The sequence below is a fragment of the Natator depressus genome, chromosome 5 (assembly GCF_965152275.1).
Source record: "Natator depressus isolate rNatDep1 chromosome 5, rNatDep2.hap1, whole genome shotgun sequence".
Taxonomy (NCBI): Eukaryota; Metazoa; Chordata; order Testudines; family Cheloniidae; genus Natator; species Natator depressus.
The window spans coordinates 630952-652933 of NC_134238.1; the positions used below are offsets into that span (position 1 = coordinate 630952).

Consider the following 21982-nt stretch of genomic DNA (forward strand, 5'->3'; position numbering starts at 1 on the left):
TTCACCCCAAGGGCCAAGAGCGGTAAAAACACCAGAGACTCATTTGCCTCCCGCGCTAGAGCTTTACTGGGAAAGGAACTAAACTGCAGCATGGTGGGGGGGGCGCGGTCAGCAATTCTGCGGGGTCACTGGAGAGCGAGGGGGAGGTGGAGACAGAGACGGGAGATTCTGCAGCCCAGCAAACAGCCCTGAGGCCGGGCGAGACGCTCTCGAGAGAGCCCAGGACAATCCCGGATGGGGGGCCAGGAGCCCTGGGGCTGCAGAGTGTGGTCACGGTGCTGCTGGGTCACCGGGCACCGTCGCTCCTCACGGATTCGCCCACGTTCCGTCACTTGATCCGAGTGAAAATGGTTGTGCCGACCCTGCGGGGAAGCACAGAGCTGGAGTTACTGGCCCAGCACAGGCCTGCGCTTGGGGCTGCCCCATACATGGGGTGGGGTGGGGGGGCAGGGGCACAAGGTGCATTAATCTGAGATGGATAGAAGCCCAAAGAGGCACCTCCTCCAGGCTCCACTTCATGGGGGCACCCAGCCACCCAGCCCAGGGAGGCAGCGTGCCTGTGGGCACCCCGCACTGGCAGCGCCTCAGAGCCACCCAGCTGCACAGCTGCACCCCGGGGGTGGGCAGGGGCTCCGGGGGCTGCTCATCCAGCCATCCCCTCCTGGGTGGGTCAGCAAGGCCATCCTTTGTGCTCTTCCCTGGTGACTGACTCGTCTACCCTGGGGATGCTGCCCCTCACAGGATGCCCACACCCCTGGTGGATTGCTCACCCATTAGCAAGTTCTTGGAGAAGAGCTATGGGGATCACACACAGCCCTGGGGTGTGACAGTGCCCAGGGAACTCAGCAAACCTTCTGTGACATTATTGACATGAACTGTGACCGTATAGATCATTGTGGCAACCAAGGCCCTACAGTTGCACCAAATCTTGTACAAAGGAAGTCAAGTAAGGTGTCTATGGAAAGGTTGTAATTTGCTGGGTATAATTAGGGCTGTCTGTATGTGTGTATCATTTTTGTATTTGAAGTCATGAATATTGGCTCTGTACTTGTATCGCAATGTGTTTGATTCTTAGTAGCATTAGTGAGGCATGTGGTCAGCTTCTTGAGAAAGGAATTTTCAGATTAAGTGCCCAGTCAAGAAACACTTCACTGACAATGGACCTTGGGAGACTCCAATCTACATATGGGAAGCCTTCCTGGGAACGTTCAAGGCAGCCTGTGAACAATGGCTGCTCTACCTGTAAAGAACTGAGTCATGCATGGACATGTGATTTGCCCATGTGACTCCAAACTCCACCTTGCTGCTGTGATTTTCCCTAGTAAGAACAAAGGGGTGTCCTTCTACAAGGCAGAGGATATAAAAGGCCCTGGAAACCCCCCATTGTGTCTTCAGTCCTGCTTCTGACCTCTGGAGGAACTTTGCTACACTGAAGCTCTGAACAAAGGACTGAATGACCCATCCCAGCTGGGGATGTTCTCCAGAGACTTCATTTGAACCTGCTGTTTATTCCATCACTGCTACAAGCCTGAATCAAGAACTTTGCCATCACTGTCTGTCATTGATTCCATTGAACCAATTCTAGCTCTCATCTATATTTCTTTCTTTTTATGAATAAAACCTTTAGATTTTAGATTCGAAAGAATCATAGAATATCAGGGTTGGAAGGGACCTCAGGAGGTCATCTAGTCCAACTCCCTGCTCAAAGCAGGACCGATCCCCAATTAAATCATCCCAGCCAGGGCTTTGTCAAGCCTGACCTTAAAAATTTCTAAAGAAGGAGATTCCACCACCTCCCTAGGTAACCCCTTCCAGTGCTTCACCACCCTCCTAGTGAAAAAGTTATTCCTAATATCCAACCTAAACCTCCCCCACTGCAACTTGAGACCATTACTCCTTGTTCTGTCATCTGCTACCACTGAGAACAGTCTAGAGCCATCCTCTTTGGAACCCCCTTGCAGGTAGTTGAAAGCAGCTATCAAATCCCCCCTCAGTCTTCTCTTCCGCAGACTAAACAATCCCAGTTCCCTCGGCCTCTCCTCATAAGTCACGTGTTCCAGTCCCCTAATAATTTTTGTTGCCCTCCGCTGGACATTTTCCAATTTTTCCACATCCTTCTTGTAGTGTGGGGCCCAAAACTGGACACAGTACTCCAGATGAGGCCTCACCAGCGTCGAATAGAGGGGAACGATCACGTCCCTCGATCTGCTGGCAATGCCCCTACTTATACATCCTAAAATGCTATTGGCCTTGTTGGCAACAAGGGCACACTGCTGACTCATATCCAGCTTCTCGTCCACTGTCACTCCTAGGTCCTTTTCTGCAGAACTGCTGCCGAGCCATTCGGTCCCTAGTCTGTAGCGGTGCATGGGATTCTTCCGTCCTAAGTGCAGGACTCTGCACTTGTCCTTGTTGAACCTCATCAGATTTCTTTTGGCCCAATCCTCCAATTTGTCTAGGTCCCTCTGTATCCTATCCGTACCCTCCAGCGTATCTACCACTCCTCCCAGTTTAGTGTCCTCTGCAAACTTGCAGAGGGTGCAATTAACACCATCCTCCAGATCATTTATGAAGATATTGAACAAAACCGGCCCCAGGACCGACCCTTGGGGCACTCCGCTTGACACTGGCTGCCAACTAGACATGGAGCCATTGATCACTACCCGCTGAGCCCGACAATCTAGCCAACTTTCTATCCAGCTTATAGTCCATTCATCCATACTTCTTTAACTTGCTGGCAAGAATAGAGGATTGGCAACAGCGTGATTTGTGGGTAAGATCTGACTTGTATATTGACCTGGGTCTGGGGCTTGGTCCTTTGGGATCGAGAGAACCTTTTTTCTTTTACTGGGGTATTGGTTTTCATAACCATTCGTCCCCACAACGAGTGGCACTGGTGGTGATACTGGGAAACTGGAGTGTCTAAGGGAATTGCTTGTGTGACTTGTGGTTAGCCAGTGGGGTAAAACCAAAGTCCTCTCTGTCTGGCTGGTTGGGTTTGCCTTGGTGTGCAAAGGAACCCCAGCCTGGGGCTGTAACTGCCCTGCTCTAAGCGATTTGTCGTGAATTGATACTCTCAGAAGTGTCCTGCCAAAGGCCACATCGTTACACCTTCATCCTTCCCCAGCAAGAGACACGGCTTCCTAGATTCCCAGGCCAGAAGGGACCATTGTGATTTGTGCCTGGCCCCTGTACAGCACGGGCCCTAGGACTAGTCTGACCCCCTGCATAGCACAGGCCTTAGGGCTTCCCCCCCTAAAATTCCTAGAGCACATGGTGGGTCCCCCAAGAGTTTGTGATTCTGGGCTGAGAGCCCTGCCCTGCCCCACCTCATCCCACACGGGGTTCCCTGTATCCCCAGCACCACAGCCTCAGAGCCGGGCTCGGGATCCCAGCCCTTGGCACAGCGCCGAGCAGAGACGGGGCCAGGCCCTGCAGTCCCAGCTCTGCAGGCAGCACCTTCGCTCCTGGGCAGTCTGTGCCCCGTCACCCACCTGGTCGCTTCCCAGTCGGCACCGGGGGATCCGACCTCCTTGCGCAGCAGCCACGTGGTCTGCAGGGTCTCTTCTCCCTGGTCATCCGTGAAGCACTGGCCCACGAAGATGCTCACGGACTCTGGTGGAAACTCTGACAGGTGATAGAGTGACAGGGTCAGCGCTGCTCGCTCTGAGATCCCGGCACAGGGTCCCCAGACAGAGCCCAGAGCCCGAGGGAGTCTGCTGCGTGTCGCTGGGGCGGTGCCACGCACCTGCAATAGTCACACCAGAGCAACCCACTGGGTCCTCGGCAGCATCTCCCCAAGGCTGGCTCCAGCCCCAGGGGAGGGTCAGTGCAGTGACCCATTCTTGGGGCAGCGGGCGGGGGGGGGGACCAAGGAAGTTGGGGAGGGGACAGAGCACTGGATGTGGAATGGGGAGAGGGAGAAGCAGCTGCCCAAAGGTGGAACCGGAGGTTTCTGCAGCAGCAAGCGATGTCAGCCTTCCCCTTTGGCATCACTGCCCCCCTAGCCCCGTGCCAGGTCAGCCCACGACAGGCCTTAGTCACCCATCACAGCCCGGACCCCGAGCGGTGCGTCTGCAGAGACAGGCTCTGATTCTCACGTAACGGGACCCTGCACAAGCCTCCTTCTCCCTGTCTGCCCCCATACTGGGTGCCCCCCAAGCCAACACGCTGGAGCAAAATACAAGGTGGGTTGCTCGCCCGCCCTCAGTAACGGGCCTCCCTGCTGTTACCCCTCTGTGCCCACGCGGTTGGCCCAAGGCAGGGCCCTGCGGGTCGTTCAGCTCTGCAGGAGAAATGGGTCTTGGAGCCAGGTATCTCGGAGGCAAACACGGCAGGCGAGAGCGGCTTTGCGCGCAGCTCCGAGCCCTGCCCAACCAGCCCTGGGCCCCACAGCTCTCCCCATTGGCGCCGACTCCGGGCTGGGCTCTCCGGCTCGTCTCAGGGCCAGGCTCCCAGGGCCTCGGGCTGCGCCGGCCGCTGCCTTCTCGCTGCGTCTCTGCTCCTCCTGCCTGCCTGTCCCAGGCACAGAAACCTTCCGAAAGGACCCCCAGGGACCCCTCCGGCCCCGGGCCCGGGCGCGCCTGGCCGTGGGGTGCAGGGGCCTCTCAGCCCCTGCCTCCAGAGGTGCTGGAACTCGGGGTGCGGGGGCTGCCGCACCCCCTGACTGGATGTGGTTTCTATCCTACGCGGGGTTTACAGCTTGGCTCAATGGCTCCCAGCCCCCCACTACACACATGGTTCCCGCCCCCCGGGCCTGCCTCTCCCCATCACCCCACGGGGAGCGCGGCGGCCACACCATCGGCTTCACACCCATTTAACCCACTCTAGACCAGTCGGGAGGTCCCAAGTTTCCCAACCCCGGACCCCCTCCCATCCCCCCTCCAGTCAGCAGTCGGGGGGTGACTGGGACGCCTCCCGCCCCTCCCCTGGCCTGCAGGCCATTTCCAAACCCCACGGCTGCGCCCCCCTCAACAACTCCAGGGTCCTGGGCGCCAACGTCTAGTTTTCCCCGGGGGTGCTTTACCCCCACTCCGCCCCTCCCCCACAGCCCAAGCCTTGCCCCGCCTCTTCCTGCCCCCACTCTGCCCCTCCCCCGCAGCCCGAGCCTTGCCCTGCCTCTTCCCGCCCCCACTCCGCCCCTCCCCCATGACCCCACCCTCACTCTGCCTCTTCCCACCCCCACTCCGCCCCTCCCCCGCAGCCCGAGCCTTGCCCCACCTCTTCCCGCCCCCACTCCACCCCTCCCCCACAGTCCGACCCTTGCCCCTGCTCTTCCCGCCCCCACTCTGCCCCTCCCCCATGACCCCACCCTTCCTCTGCCTCTTCCCACCCCCACTCCACCTCTTCTGCAAGGCCCCACCCTCGCTCACCCACATGGCACCGTGGGCTTGGTGCCCCTGCCCGAAGCGCATCATAGAATCATAGAATATCAGGGTTGGAAGGGTCCTCAGGAGGTCATCTAGTCCAACCCCCTGCTCAAAGCAGGACCGATCCCCAACTAAATCATCCCAGCCAGGGCTTTGTCAAGCCTGACCTTAAAAACCTCTGAGGATGGAGATTCCATCACCTCCCTAGGAAACCCATTCCAGTGTTTCACCACCCTCCTAGTGAAAAAGTTTTTCCTAATATCCAACCTAAACCTCCCCCACTGCAACTTGAGACCATTACTCCTTGTCCTGTCCTCTTCTACCACTGAGAATAGTCTAGAACCATCCTCTCTGGAACCACCTCTCAGGTAGTTGAAAGCAGCTATCAAATCCCCCCTCATTCTTCTCTTCCGCAGACTAAACAATCCCAGTTCCCTCAGCCTCTCCTCATAAGTCATGTGTTCCAGTCCCCTAATCATTTTTGTTGCCCTCCACTGGAATCTTTCCAGTTTTTCCACATCCTTCTTGTAGTGTGGGGCCCAAAACTGGACACAGTACTCCAGATGAGGCCTCATCAATGTCGAATAGAGGGGAACAATCACGTCCCTCGATCTGCTCGCTATGCCCCTACTTATACATCCCAAAATGCCATTGGCCTTCTTGGCAACAAGGGCACACTGTTGACTCATATCCAGCTTCTCGTCCACTGTAACCCCTAGGTCCTTTTCTGCAGAACTGCTGCCTAGCCATTCGGTCCCTAGTCTGTAGCGGTGCATGGGATTCTTCCGTCCTAAGTGCAGGACTCTGCACTTGTCCTTGTTGAACCCCATCAGATTTCTTTTGGCCCAATCCTCTAATTTGTCTAGGGCCCTCTGTATCCCATCCCTACCCTCCAGCATATCTACCTCTCCCCCGCAAGCTTAGTGTCATCTGCAAACTTGCTGAGGGTGCAATCCACGCCATCCTCCAGATCATTAATAAAGATGTTGAACAAAACCGGCCTCAGGATTGACCCCTGGGGCACTCCGCTTGATACCAGCTGCCAACTAGACATCCACACGGCCCCTTGGGCCTGGGTCCCCCTACCCTATGCTCACTCACACGGCCCCTAGGCCTTGTCCTTTACCCCACGCTCACCCACGTGGCCCCCTGGACCTGGGGCTTTCTGCCCCACACTCACCCAGATGGCCCCCTGGGCCTGGTGTGCCCCCTGCTCCACGAGCAGCCACATGGCCCCTGGGGCTGGTGCTTCCTACCCCATGATCACCACATTTCTGTCCCCATTAAAATCCAGTTTTGCCTGCAGGGCATCCAGATGTCCGGCTACTCCCCTTCTCTCAAACCGCTGCCTCCGAGTCTGTCTTTCCTTAGTCTGGAAGCTCTTTAGGGCAGGACCACCCTGCCTTGCTCGCCTGAAGAGTGCCCAGACGTGCACATGGGCTCTGGCATAAACAAAAATACATTAAACAACCTCACTGAGCAGATGCAAAAACCGCATTGCCCCGTACTGCTTTGCTGAGAGTCCCTGAACCTGGGGATCGCCAGTGTAAAAGCATGGGGCTTTTGGTATAAGCCACTGCAGTAAGGATACGTCATATAAGAATATAATAGCATTAGAACGGCCAGACTGGGTCAGACCAAGGGTCCATCTAGCCCCGTGTCCCGTCTGCCAACAGTGGCCAGTGCCAGGTGCCCCAGAGGCAGTGAACAGAACAGGTGATCACCAGGTGATCCAACCCTGTCGTCGCCCATTCCCAGCTTCAGTGTGTATTACAGAAGAGAGATTTAAGGCACAATTTTGTTTATTAAAGGAAGTTTAAGGGGTGACATTAGAAGCATGGTCTAAATCAGGACCACCTGTCTTCCACAATTCCACAACATGGAGTTCTCCCCTTGCTCCTGAATTATTACTACGTTTAATATTAAAATCGTGTTTCTAGGCCCTCTGGTAGCAGAGAGAACCTTGAAAACCTGGCCTGCGCCTAGAGCAAATCTGCAGAACACCTGCAGCACCGGCTGAACGAAGGGGCAGTCCCAGTCCGGGCTCCACGGATTCCAGCTGCAGAAGCTGATACTTTTGCCATGGAAATTCACTATTGTGCTACACCAACCCGTTTCCTGTCTCCCTGCCCTGCCTGCAGTATCCTCCTGCTCCCCCAGTAGGAGTCAACTGGACTTCAAGGCTGGGGGAAGGAGGTTTTGAGCTGGGCCACCTGAAGACAACTTCCAAGTAGTTGTGGAAAGTAAGCGTGACCACCTCCCTCTGGGCACTGAACCCAGGATCTCCCCAGCTAACGCACAACACCTTACAGTGTGAGCTGCAAAGCTAGTGTCTGTAACGGACTCACATCCTCCGTGGCTCGAGCATCGACGAGGACATGTAACACACTGGTCAGTGGATTACATGAGCATCACGAAGTTTCCATCAATGAGTATTTTCCATTGCGAGCTGTAGCTGGATGTGTCTGGCATGGGAGGGAATTCCATGGAGACAGAGATCCCCACCCTGAGCCTTCCCTGCGGGTCCTTCTCCCCAGACCAGTCTGCTTCCACTCTCCATGCCTTCGCTTAAAGTTTGGTTTGACCATCACCCACCTCCTCCCAGCCTAAGCCTGGACCGCCATGCACTGTGCCTTCCAGGCCTACCTTCAGAGACCACCAGAAGTGGCTCCAGGCCTCTCACTGACTGAGGAACAGGCTTTCCTTGTACACGGTCCTGACTTCCTCAGTCCCAGGGTACCCGAGTCACCAGCCCTTCCCAAGACTGGGGCATGAGACCTCCAGGTTTTTCAGCCCCCCGTCAGATCACGCTTACCCCAGCTCCACCTGGCCAGCACAGAGGTAGTGTAAGCTACACACCTGAGAACTGCCACTTCACTGTGAACCCGAAGGTTGGCTGCTCCTTCTGGTTGGCATTGTGCTGGGCTCCATGCAGGGGCGATGACAGGATACCAGCCTTGGGGGCCATTGCCACAGAGTTGTATGAACCCGAGAACGCTCCAGCCTTGCTGAGTTCAGATATAACCATCCTGCAGCCCAGGCTGCTCCTCCATGATCCGGACAGGACACACTGAAAAGGGAGGGATGCAGTCAGCAGGAACAGGGGCCCCACACAGCACTGCGGGTCCGATGCTCAGCCGAGGCTATGACCCTGCCAGTCCGGAACGCAGGGCACAGACCGCTTAAACCGGAGATGAACAACGAAGTCTTGGTGTGTGCTCTGCTTCCTGAGCTCTCCAGGGAAGCCCCTTCCCTCCCTCTGTGACCCCTCCCCACTTGTCTCTGGGTTTTTCAGGCTGGGGATTCCACCAGAAATGCAACTAACTGAATAAATCCTAAACCATATGTCACGAAGTGTGGGGGAGACAAGGCCCTGCACCCCCAACTTCCTGCGATTCACCATGACTCTCAGCCAGCCAGTCAAACAGAAGGTTTATGAGACAACAGGAACACAGTCCAAAATAGAGCTTGTAGTTATAGAAAACAGGACCCCCTCAGTCAGGCCCATCTTGGGGGGCAGGGAGGCCAGACCACGGTTCTGGGCCTCCCTCTCTTTCCCCAGCCAGCTCCAAACTGAAACCCCCTCCAGCCGTCTCACCCAGCCTCCCCCCAGCCCCTCCTCCAGCCTTTGTCCAGTTTCCCGGGCAGAAGGTGTCACCTGGCCCCAACCCCCCTCCTGGCTCAGGTTACATGCTCAGGTATCGTCCCTCCAGTGAAGTCACACCCTGATATCCCACCACCATCCAGCACCAATGCAGACAGTCCCAGTAAAACTCCCACACAACATTCCCAGGTCAATACGCTCCACTCCCTGCTCCATCACATCATAAACACAGAACTGGGGACCTCCTCTGCTCCTGGGAGGTCCTTTGCTTTCTCCTTCCTAACCCATAGGGTGGGGGGAGCTGTCCTCCATTCCCTCGCCACCTGGGCCCTCTCCCCACAGGCCGAGGAGCTTACTGAAGCAGGAGAGAGGAGGCAGCTTCACCCCAGAGAGCAGTGGGGCCCAGGCTGGGTGAGGGTCCTGGAGAGCAGACAGGCCCCATGGCGCTCGTACTGTAATGGGATGCTAAGCTGTATCACGCTGTTTGGCCACGAGGTGGCGCTGTATGGCACAAATTTATTTAAGCCACCGTGGGCCATCCCTGGCAGACCATTAAAGGATCTGAGACCGAACACACCGGCTGTGTATCGCGCTCAGACAGAAGCTCTGTAGCCAGCCCATATCTGGGACAGGCAGACGACAGTGCTGGCTCCTCTTCCCGTTCCCAGCTGCTCTTCAGGGCCCAGTGAAACCCCCTGGATGGAACACACCCCTGTATTCACATCCTACACACCCCTGCAAAATCTTGGTACACAATATGCTGTGTGAGCTATCGTCTGAAAACCAAGAATGCACCGGCCAATAGTATCAGGGCGAAATGTGTGTAGCAACATTACATGTAAAGAGATAACATACGCAGAAATTGTGACTGAAGTGTGTTCACCAGAGAAGTCTGGGGCGGGGGTGAACCTGTTTCTCAAAGATAAAGGACAAGGTGACACATCTGGCCAGGTGCCATCAAAGCCGATGGCCCATCACCTGTCAAGTGTCCATTCCTTGGCAAGGGAGGGGGGCAGGAACAAACAGTTCTGCATCTTAGCAAACAACAGCAGGGAACCTCTTTCACCACTAGACTCCTTGACTCCAACCTCACATCAGGAATGAACTTTATCAAGGGGTATCCCTTGGGAAAATGCATTTCAAAGGGAAAAGGAAAACAGCCGTTGGACTTTGGGAGCAGATCCAGTCTGAGAATTTGGTCAGCAATGATATGGAAACATGTACTAAGGGAACCTCACCTTGAACCGAGTCAAGTTAGTTAAATTTACTACGAGGAAGTGTTTTACCATTATGTCTCTTGTAGCCATTTCTGACTTTCATGCCTTACACTTGTACTCCCTTAAAACCTGCCTCCTTGTAGTTAAATAAACTTGTTTTATTCTTTAATCAGAATGAATCCAGTGTGTGGATAGCTCCATTTAGGGTAGCAAACTATTGTCTATTCCAGGGGTCAGCAACCTATGGCACGCGTGGTGATTTTCAGTGGCACTTTGCTGCCAGTCTGGGGTTCCGTCTGCCGGCCCCTTGCCAGCCGGGGTCCTCGCGGCCGGCCTGCTCAGCCCGCTGCCTGCCTGGGGACATTGAAAAACTCAGCAAGGAAAAGCAAGGGCAAGGATCATACTAAACTGATAAGATCAGCATTTTAATTTAATTTTAAATGAAGCTTCTTAAACATTTTTAAAACCTTATTTACTTTACATGCAACAATAGTTTAATTATATAATATAGACTTATAGAGTGAGACCTTCTAAAAACATTTAAATTTATTACTGGCATGCAAAACCTTAAATTACAGTGAATAAATGAAGACTTGGCATACCACTTCTGAAAGGTTGCTGATCCCTGGTCTATTCATTCCCTTAGAAGGGCAACAGACCTCCTATGTCTGGACTGCCCAGGAGTGGGCTGGACAGTACAGAACACACATTTTGGGGGAAAATCCAGGACTGGGAGTGTGTTGGGGTCATACGGTGAGTGGTAACCCAGGCTGGTGGAAGCCGGAGCATGACTGGAGTGCTGCTGGCAGGCTGCACCTACACACAGACACTCAGGGTGTGACCTGCTGCCTGAAGGCTTCTTGTGAGCAGCCCAGCTGGGAGCTGCAGCAGCAAAGCATTGGGAGGCACACAAGTTTGCAGGGGAGGGGGTGACAGCCCCTCACTGGTCTGGACTGCACCCTGCAGTGTCATTACCCCCTGCCCCCTGGCACTGATACACAAGAGGATGGGGAGAGGACAGAGACGACACCACTGACTTGGCAGCTGTCTGCAGGAGTGGAAACCTGCAGAGGAGCAGGGCGGGCAGCATGGGCCCAGCCCGGGGGAAGGGCCTCATGGCCCCCCCTCTGATCTTTCCAGCCATGGACGCAACGTTTCTAGTGGCCGCTGTGTCTGATGCAGGCCTGATGAGCTCCCTGCTTTGTCCATCAAAGAACCTTCAATGCAGCTTCCTTTGCCAGAGGAAGTGGCTCTGCAGATGCCCCTGTGTGGCTGCCACAACAGCTTGTGCTTTACTCACATCCAGGCACTGCACTTCTCCTCCCAGAGCAGCCAAAAGCTCTCCAGAAGCTACCGCCTCACCAGGGGATCGGATCCTCACATGCCAGCATGAACGTAGCCTCACACCCTGGTGGGGTAGAGACATGCGTGCTTCTGCCAATTCATGGAGATGAGTGACTTGCCAAGGTCACACAGGAAGTCTGCCACAGGGCTGGGAGCTCTGAACCCCATGATCATCCATCCCCCAAAGGGAGCTGTGAGCACGTGCCTCTCTGCAAATCCGGCCCTTCTTTTTAGGGGCCTGATTCTGACATCACGCTGGAGGGGATCAGGTGCCACTCTACTGAGATCACTGGACTTATACTGGGGTGAAACAAGAATGAGATCAGGATCAGCCCCTTGGGTACCATGGCAATGAGATTAGATGGTTAGACAGAGTCCAGCTGCTTTCATAGAATCATAGAATATCAGGGTTGGAAGGGACCCCAGAAGGTCATCTAGTCCAACCCCCTGCTCGAAGCAGGACCAATTCCCAGTTAAATCATCCCAGCCAGGGCTTTGTCAAGCCTGACCTTAAAAACCTCTAAGGAAGGAGATTCCACCACCTCCCTAGGTAACGCATTCCAGTGTTTCACCACCCTCCTAGTGAAAAAGTTTTTCCTGCAATGTAGGATGGAGCTGCAAAATACCTACTGACCCCCAATCACAACACTTAAGCTAGACAAAAAGATGTGTCTTTAAAACATGGCTGACATGTTTTACCTGACAAGTCTTAGAACCCTAGTGTAGACAAGGCCACTTGTAGTTTCAGGATTAGTTGGGAGCCTCGGCCAGAACACAACCAGCTAACATGTGTTAAAATACAACTCATCTTGCTTACAGCTGGGTTTTTAAAATGTTACTTAAAACATTAGCAACCTGTTTTTGAGAACCTGCTCTTTTCCTTGTCCCGGCCCTCGAACCCCCAGGCCCTTCCTTCCCAAGAGCAGACAAGGGATTGTCACCCAATGAGATATTGCTGGGTCCTGCCAGTCGGCTGGTATAACTTGGGTAATGAGAGGGCTGGGGAAAGCTGATCTGGGGGTATGGAGCAGAGCTACACTCGGCATCCTGCTTTGTAAACTGCCATCTTGGTGGTGATGGGGGCCTTCAGCTACCCAGAGACCTGTTAGGAAAATCTAAAAATGCAGGGCACAGATTATCCAAAAAGTTATTGGAATGTATTGGAGACAATTTTTTAGTTCACAAGGTGGAGAAAGCTACTAGGGGAGAGGCTGTTCTAGATCGGGGGAGGTTCTGGATGATTGGAAAAAGGCAAATATAGTGCCCATATTTAAAAAAGGGAAGAAAGAGAACCAAGGGAACTACAGACCAGTCAGCCTCACTTCAGTCCCTGGCAAAATCATGGAGCAGGTCCTCAAGGAATCCATTTTGAAGCACTTGGAGGAGAGGAAGGTGATCAGGAACAGTCAACATGGATTCACCAAGGGCAAGTCATGCCTGACCAACCTGATTGCCTTCTATGATGAGATAAGTGGCTCTGTGGATATGGGGAAAGCGGTGGACGTGATACATCTTGACTTTAGCAAAGTTTTTGACACGGTCTCCCACAGTATTCTTGCCAGCAAGTTAAAGAAGTATGGGCTGGATGAATGGACTATAAGGTGGATAGAAAGCTGGCTAGATTGTCGGGCTCAACGGGTAGTGATCAACGGCGCAATGTCTAGTTGGCAGCCGGTATCAAGCAGAGTGCCCCAAGGGTCGGTCCTGGGGCTGGTTTTGTTCAACATCTTTAGTAATGATCTGGATGATGGGATGGATTGCACCCTCAGCAGGTTCGCTGTTGACATTAAGCCGGGGGGAGAGGTCAATACGATGGAGGGTAGGGATAGGGTCCAGAGTGACGTAAACAAATTGGAGGATTGGACCAAAAGAAATCTGATGAGGTTCAATAAGGACAAGTGCAGAGTCCTGCACTTAGGAAGGAAGAATCCAATGCACCGCTACAGACTAGGGACTGAATGGCTCGGCAGCAGTTCTGCAGAAAAGGACCTGGGGATTACAGTGGACGAGAAGCTGGATATGAGTCAGCTGTGTGCCCTTGTTACCAAGAAGACCAATGGCATATTGGGCTATATTAGCAAGAGCATTGCCAGCAGGTCGAGGGAAGTGACTATTCCCCTCTATACGGCACTGGTGAGGCCACAGCTGGAGTATTGTGTCCAGTTTTGGTCCCCCCCACTACAGAAGGGATGTGGACAAATTGGAGAGAGTCCAGCGGAGGGCAATGAAAATAATTAGGGGGCTGGGGCACATGACTTATGAGGAGAGGCTGAGGGAACTGGGGTTATTTAGTCTGCAGAAGAGAAGAGGGAGGGGGGATTTGATAGCTGTTTGCAACTACTTGAAGGGGAGTTCCAAAGGGGATGGAGCTCGGCTGTTCTCAGTGGTGGCAGATGACAGAACAAGGAGTAATGGTCTCAAGTTGCAGTGGGGGAGGTTTAGGTTGGATATTGGGAAACACTATTTCACTAGGAGGGTGGTGAAGCACTGGAATGGGTTATCTAGGGAGGTGGTGGAATCTCCATCCTTAGGGGTTTTTAAGGCCCGGCTTGACAAAGCCCTGGCTGGGATGATTTATTTGGGGTAGGTCCTGCTTTGAGCAGGGAGTTGGACTAGATGACCTCCTGAGGGCTCTTCCAACCCTAATATTCTGTGATTCTGTGATTTAATTTTGACAAACAAGGAGGAACAGATTGAGAATTTGAAAGTGGAAGGCAGCTTGGGTGAAAGTGATCATGAAATGAGAGAGTTTGTGATTCTAAAGAACGGTAGGAGGGAAAACAACAGAATCAAGATAATGGATTTCAAGAAGGCAGACTTTAGCAAATTCAGGGAATTGGTAGGTAAGATCCCATGGGAAGCAAGTCTAAGGGGTAAAACAGTTCAAGAGAGTTGGCAGTTTTTCTAGGAGACATTATTAAGGTCACAAGAGCAAACTATCCCATTGCGTAGGAAATATAGGAAGTATGGCAAGAGACCACCCTGGCTTAACCAGGAGATCTTCAATGACCTGAAACTCAAAAAAGAGTCCTACAAAAAGTGGAAACTAGGTCAAATTACAAAGGATGAATATAAAAAAATAACCCAAGTATGTAGGGACAGAATTAGAAAGGCCAAGGCACAAAATGAGATTAAACTACCTAGAGACATAAAGGGTAACAAAAAAAACATTCTACAAATACATCAAAAGCAAGAGGAAGACCAAGGACAGAGGAGGCCTGTTACTCAATGAGGGTGGAAAAACAGTAACAGAAAATGTGGAAATGACAGAAGTGCTAAATGACTTTTTTGTTTCAGTTTTCACGAAAAAGGTTAGGAGTGATTCAACATGTAATATAGCGAATGCCAGTGAAAACGGGATAGGACCAGAGGCTAAAATAGAGAGAAAAAGTTAAAAATTACTTAGCTAAGTTAGATGTCTTCAAGTCCCCAGGGCCTGATGAAATACATCCTAGAATACTCAAGCAGCTAACTGAGGAGATATCTGAAACATTAGCAATTATCTTTGAAAAGTCATGGGAGACGGGAGAAATTCCAGAGGACTGGAAAAGGGCAAATCTAGTGCCCACCTATAAAAAGGGGAATAAGGACAACCCAGGGGATTACAGACCAGTCAGCTTAACTTCAGCATCCTGAAATATAATGGAGCAAATAATTAAACAATCAATATGCAAACATCTAGAAGATAATAAGGTGACAAGCTACAGTCAGTGTGTATCTGCCAAGAACAAATCATGTCATACCAACCTGAGAGCTTTCTTTGACAGGGTAACAAGTCTTGTGGATGGGGAGAAGTGGTAGACGTGGTATATCTTGACTTTAGTAAAGCTTTTGATACTGTCTCGCATGACCTTCTCATAAACAAATTAGGGAAATGCAACCTAGATGGAGCTACTGTAAGGTGGGTGCAAAACTGGTTGGAAAACCATTCCCAGAGAGTAGTTATCAGTGGTTCACAGTCATGCTGGAAGAGCATAACGAGTGGGGTCCCACGGGGATCAGTTCTGGGTATGGTTCTGTTCAATAGCTTCATCAATGATGTAGATAATGGCTTAGAGAGTATATTTATAAAGTTTGCGGATGACACCAAGCTGGGAGGGGTTGCAAGTGCTTTGGAGGATAGGATTAAAATTCAAAATGATCTGGACAAACTGGAGAAATGGTCTGAAGTAAATAGGATGAAATGCAATAAGGACAAATGCAAAGTACTCCACTTAGGAAGGAACAATCAGTTGCACACACACAGAATGGGAAATGACTGCCTAGGAAGGAGTACTGAGGAAAGGGATCTGGGGGTCATAGTGGATCACAAGCTAAATATGAGTCAACAGTGGAACACTTTTGCAAAAAAAGCAAACCTCATTCTGGGCTGTATTAGCAGGAGTGATGTAAGTAAGACACGAGAAGTAATTCTTCCACTCTACTCCGGGCTGATTAGGCCTCAGCCGGGGCATTGTGTCCAGTTCTGGGTGCCACATTTCAGGAAAGATGTGGACTCATTGGAGAAAGTACAGATTAGAGCAACAAACATGATTCAAGGTCTAGAAAACAAGACCTATGAGGAAAGGTTAAACAAAACCAATTTTTTTACCCTGAGAAGAGAAGGCGGGGGGTGGGGGAGGAGACATGATAACAGTTTTCAAGTATATAAAGGGTTGTTACAAGGAGGAGGGAGAAAAATTGTTGTTCTTAACCTCTGAGGACAGGACAAGAAGCAATGGACTTAAATTGCAGCAAGGGCAGTTTAGGTTGGACATTAGGAAAAACTTCCTCACTGTCAGGGTGGTTAAGCACTGGAATAAATCGCCTAGGGAGGTTGTGGAATCTCCGTCAGTGGAGATTTTTAAGAGCAGGCTGGACAAACACCTGTCAGGGATGGTCTAGATAATACTTAGTCCTGCCCTGATTGCAGGGGACTGGACTAGAGACCTCTGGAGATCTCTTCCAGTCCTAAGATTCTATGATCTACCAGATGTGATGGGACCCCCAATAATAATAATGCTTCCAGGGCTCCTCCCATCTGTTCCCCACTTTGCTAGTGACAGCCTGGTGGGCTTTATTTTCTGCAGCCCAAATGCGCCCTTCATGTGGCTCGCTGCTCCCGGCTCCATCATTCCTATGGGGTTGGGGAGATTTACAATGAAATAACCCCTGGAGCTGTTCCTGTCCCTGCCCTTTATGGGAGACAGAATCTCCCTTGCTGTAACAGACATCAAGGCTTTACAGCCAGAGCGAAATCCCTGCAGGGGAAAGGCCCCACCCCCTCTTCACCTCCCGCAATAGTCCCGAGCTCCCACTCCTGCCTGCCCACAGCAGGACCCCCCTACATGAGCCTGATCCATCAGACAGTCAGCCCCCAGCCTCCTCGGCCCCTCACCCCGCCCTGTCCTGAGACACCCCAGAGCGAGCGCCCAGCCCCCTCGGCCCCTCACCCTGCCCAGTCTGCCCCATACCTTTCTCTCTGAAGAGGTGCCAACAGTCACCAGAGCCAGGGCGAGGAGCAGGGAGAAGCCGATTTTCCCCATCATCACTTGGAGTAGAAGCCACCTGCAGAAGCCAATTGAGTCTCCCCAGCACTTAGTCTGGGGCCACCAGTCAGGCCCTGACTTTATATCCCCTCGCAGCAGGCAGGGGCTGCAACCTGAGCTGCGCTGGTTCTCTCCTTGCTGGCAGTTCCCAGAAGCAAGCGGGCACTTCGGTTATTTTGTTTATGTCTCACTGACATTCAATCTCCAGCCCCAGCTGCTGGCAGGGCCAGCAGGATAAAATGAAAAGAAGGGACGTGTGACCTGGGCAGTGATGTGTGGAGTGTGGTCAGTGACCAGCTATAGATAGATCCCAGCACATGGGAGAGCTGGACAGAGACCAGCAGGGCCATTGGCCTGCAGTGACAGGTGGAAAGGTGCCTGGCTCTGAGGGCTGTGCCTGCCATGGCTCATGGGGTGTGTGAGGGCACATTGCCCCGGGTTGGTGAGAGAGGTGATGGCAGGACAAAGGTTCTCCGTATGCCATGCATGGCAGAGCAGGGGCAAGGCGGGAGCTGGAGTCCATTAGCAGTCAAGATCCTGAGCCTCTGAATGGTCACTAATTCCAGCGGAAATAATGACGTCTGATATCAGCCAGCACCAGCCTCTGCCTCCCAGACAGGTGGTAACGAGTGATCCGGGGTGCTGTATCAACCAGGCAAGGTACTAACAAGCTTCAACAGGACTTTATTTTTGAAGTGGAAACCTCGTTACCAAGCTGCTGCTGCACCCTCGGTAGCTTTCTCCCAGCCTCTCAACTCCTCCCCGCTCCTTCCTGGTTCCTGTCCTTTCAGACTCCCAACAGCCAGTGCTCCCAATTCTAATCATTACAAGCAACATCTAAACACCACATTCCCTCCTCTCTTAAGAAACTCTCCCAATTACAACAAACATTGTTGTTCTAACCACAGGAACAAATAGGAAACAAGACACTACACTGCTGGCAGAAATATGACACTGAAAACACTGTAGATACTATATATCATAGTCTCTAGTCCAGACAGGTGGTCGTCTGGGTCTGACAGGCCGTCTCTCAAGCCCCGGTTCCAGGTCAATGTCTTGTTGTGTTGGTACCAAGGTGAAACCGTCCAATGCAGACTGGGTGTCGGCATAATCTCCTCTTGGTGCATAGGCAGGTGCAAGATAAGAAGCATGCCATACCCGCCCATCAGAAAGTCGGTAGGTGTAAGGTCCCTTCTTCTCTAGGATTTTAAGAGGAGCTGTGAATTTATGGTCCCCTTTGCGTAAAATTCCAGGGTTTCGTATTCTCACGAAGGAACCACACTCAAACTTTGGTTCCTTAGCACCCCGCCGCTTGTCTGTGAAAGCCTTAGACTTTGCTTGGTTCCGTTCAACTGTTTTTCTCACATCATCCTCGGTTGGGGCATCAGGTCGTGCCTTTAACAGTCCAGCAATGTTCAGTTTAGTATTCATCTGTTTCCCATGCAGTAACGCTGCGGGCAATCTTTGCATGGTGGCATGTCGTGTAGCCCGGTATGCTTGCAAGAAATCAGTAGTGAAGGGTATCCACAATCGCCCTTCCAGTTTAGCCGTTTGCAAACTCTTTCAAACTTCTGTTAAACCGTTCGATTTCCCCATTGGCTTGAGGGTAATATAGGGATGACCTTCTGTGTAAAATGTTCCTCTGTGCTAGAAAAGTTTCAAACTCCAGGGAAGTAAATTGACTACCTGTCACGGAGTGCCCGGGCGATGCTCTGGAACTGCTCCCCATGAAGCCAGTCAGGACTCTGGGGCAGTCGCCTTCCGGTGAGCAGCCTGTCCGCAGGGCAAACAGCTCACACGGCTTCCACCTTCCTGGGTCTGACCTCGGAGCATTCAGCATCCTCTGCCCCTCCGTGTGCTTCCCACAGCGAGACCGCTCCGGCGGGGCTCCTGGGGAAGCCAGAGGGTCCTGCACCCCAACTTCGCAGTCAGACGGGACTCTCAGCCAGCCAGTAAAACAGAGGTTTATTAGACGACAGGAACATGGTCTAAAACAGAGCTTGCAGGTGCAGAGAACAGGACCCCTCAGCTGGGTCCATTTTGGAGGGCAGTGAGCCAGACAACCACGTCTGCCCTTCACTCCATGTCCTAGCCAGCCCCAAACTGAAACTCCCTCCAGCCCCTCCTCCTCTGGGCTTTGTTCCTTTCCCGGGCCAGGAGGTCACCTGATTCCTTTGTTCTCCAACCCTTTAGCTCTCACCTTGCAGGGGGGAAGGGCCCAGGCCATCAGTTGCCAGGAAACAGGGTGTCGGCCATTCTCTGTGTCCAGACTCCTGCACACACCTGCCCTCTAGGGCTCTGCAATGATCATACACCCTTATCGCACCACCTAGATACTTAAGAACTTCATAGGGGAAACTGAGGCACCCCCACACTATTCAGAGGAAACATTAAGAACAGTCCCACTTCGTCACATCTCTCCCCCCTTCGAGATCGAACTGAGCAGGGTCACTTTAGCTGGTGACCTGGGGAAGTTCGAAGCCACCAACGTTCCCATGGATGCCCCAGTATCTCTCCCATTCCTTGGTAGGAGTTACACCAGGACCTTCCAGTTTCACGCCCTCCCTTAGGTCGGGGGTGGTCGATAGCACTCGCAGGCCGCATGTGGGAAGGTTTATGCGGCCCGTGCCCTTTGGCCACCCCAAAACCCCAGTGGGTCAAACTGGGATTGGGTCTTCTCCCCATCAAGCTGGCCAAACACAGCCACTTGGTTATAGGACGGTTTAACTTTCTTAACAGCTTTCACTTCATCTGAGACCTTCTCAAAGCTCTCCACACTGGGTCTCCCTTACATCCAGAATTACCTCTAGCCCATCCGGCGGATTCCTACACAATCCCCTTTCAGGCAAACTGACAGACTTCCTAGAGAAAAGGTCAGAAGCATTCTCCTTCCCTTTGCCACACACAAGTTCAGGAATCTTTTCCTTCTTGCTACAGGTTTCCACACCCTCAGTAGGTAACACAATCACATCACCTTCATGCTCTCCTTGTGCCCTGGCTAGGATCTCACCCTGATTAGACAGAGTTGCGACACCCTTTCCCAACAACACACTAGCAACAGGCAAAATACAAGCACCAGAATTGTCTGGGCTCTGGGATTTTACATAGACACTAACTGGATGTGACCTAGTTACAGGGCCATTCTCCCGAGCAGACACAAACTTAGGACCCTTCCCTTCCTGGGCTTTAGCTGAATCCAGAACCAGCTCTGAGACAACTGCACTACCCTCAACCATCACAGGCGGAAAGGCCCCTTCTGTCTGCTGCACAGACAAAGAAGAGCCGGACACACTTTCTCCTTTCCCAGACACACAGCTTGGGATCTCTTTCCCCTTGTCCCAGCACACAGGGCTGGTCACAGACAACTGCTTGGAGATCAGGGTAGCTCCCTCCATAGGCAAGTCAATACCCCTGACAGACACAGACACATTTCCTTCACTGTCCCAATTCTCCACCCAGCTAACAGGTAAGGTCCAGGGACACTCATCTTCCACTCTCCTCGCCTTCCCACCCTGCTGACTAGACAAAGCCATCAGATCACAAGGCTGCCTAGGCTCATCCAAACTTTCCTTACCCAGCACCTTGCCACTCCCAACAGATCCCCTGCCCTGCCTGTGTCTCCCCTCACTCAGCTGGGGTCTCAGCTCCCATTGTGCTCAGCGCTGCTGTCCCAGTGGGGGTAGGCAGCGAGCTCCCTGCTTTCCTCACTGCATCAGAGCCAGTGTGAGCCCCCTCTCCAGTGTGCAAGGGGGCGGGGAGCATCTCTCTGTCCCACCCAGACCCAGGGGTCTGGTTACAGGCAGGCAGGTAGCCTGAGCTTAGCGGCTCCCCCCACCTGCCAGCCAGGTTATCTGCATTTTCACTGACCATTTCCCTCTCCGCTGATTGGTTCCCTGGATTCAAATTCAAACCCTTGGCAGTTACCGGAGCAGGGCCTGGATCCTGTCCCAAAGAGACACAGTCCCCCCACAACAGGGTCTTGCAGCCGATATCCTGGAGAACCCCAACAACCAGCCAGCCCCACCCCTCCTGGGTCTGCACAGGGATCTGGGCCATAGGCAGGGCGAGGGGCTTCGTCCCTGGGACCCTCACCCAGCTCACACAGCCCCTCAACCTCTGAGGCTGCACCACCCAGGGCCTGACAACAGTTCTCTCTGTCCCAGGATCTCGCCACCCCAGGAATGTCTCCCCATTGACCATCACCTTCCGCTCCCACTGGGGGTCCGAGGGGCCTGGCCCCAGGAAACTCCACACAGACATATAGGTTGGGGTCAGGAGTGGGAGCCTGTCCACCTCCCCACCCATCTGGCCGACAGAGTCTATGGCCTTGGGACCCAGCAAGGGAGCTAGACACCGGGGCTTTTCCGCAGGGTCCCCCTGGTTCAAATCTCCAGCCTGCTCAAAGGCAGTGAGGTGGGCATCCACATCCCCCCCCCCTTAACCAGGGGCAGCAATTTAGTCTCGAGGTTCCCTGCGGAACTGGCCCCCCGGGGTCTATCCCCACTCACCCCGGGGAGGTTCCCTAGGCCTCTCCGCTCCCCCACCGCCAGTTCATGCTGCTGCTGCTTCTGCAGCTCTTTCTCGGGCTCTCGCTGTCTCTCACAGTCCTCTTGCTCTCTCGGACTCAGCTCCAATCCCGTCCGTCTCCGATCCCCGGATGGGGAACCCGATCGTGAAGACCCTCGTCTGGTCGGGGACAGGAGTCTTGGGGATGCCTGGCTACTACTCCAGCTGCTCCCAGATCCTGCTATAGCCCCATTTGGGGTCAGGAATCTGTCCCTTAGAGCGGTCATCCTCCTCCAGCTGCACGATTAACTGTGCTTTGGTGAACTTTCCAATGCTCAACCCTCTCTTTTTGCACAGGGTTACAATGTCCTTCTTAAGAAGACGGTGACAGACCATCACTCCACTCTTCCCAAG

General features: G+C 53.0%; 1 protein-coding gene across 1 annotated transcript; it reads right to left on the reverse strand.

The window, feature by feature from the left end:
• Nucleotides 1-315: 315 nt before the first annotated feature.
• LOC141988024 (avidin-like) lies at nucleotides 316-21682 on the reverse strand. The gene is made up of 4 exons (XM_074953849.1): nucleotides 21607-21682; nucleotides 8229-8439; nucleotides 3495-3627; nucleotides 316-362 (listed from the first exon to the last, which is right to left on the reverse strand). The coding sequence occupies exons 2-4, from the start codon at nucleotides 8395-8397 to the stop codon at nucleotides 329-331; spliced, it is 336 nt and encodes a 111-aa protein (XP_074809950.1). The 5' UTR covers nucleotides 8398-8439; nucleotides 21607-21682; the 3' UTR covers nucleotides 316-328.
• Nucleotides 21683-21982: the final 300 nt, after the last annotated feature.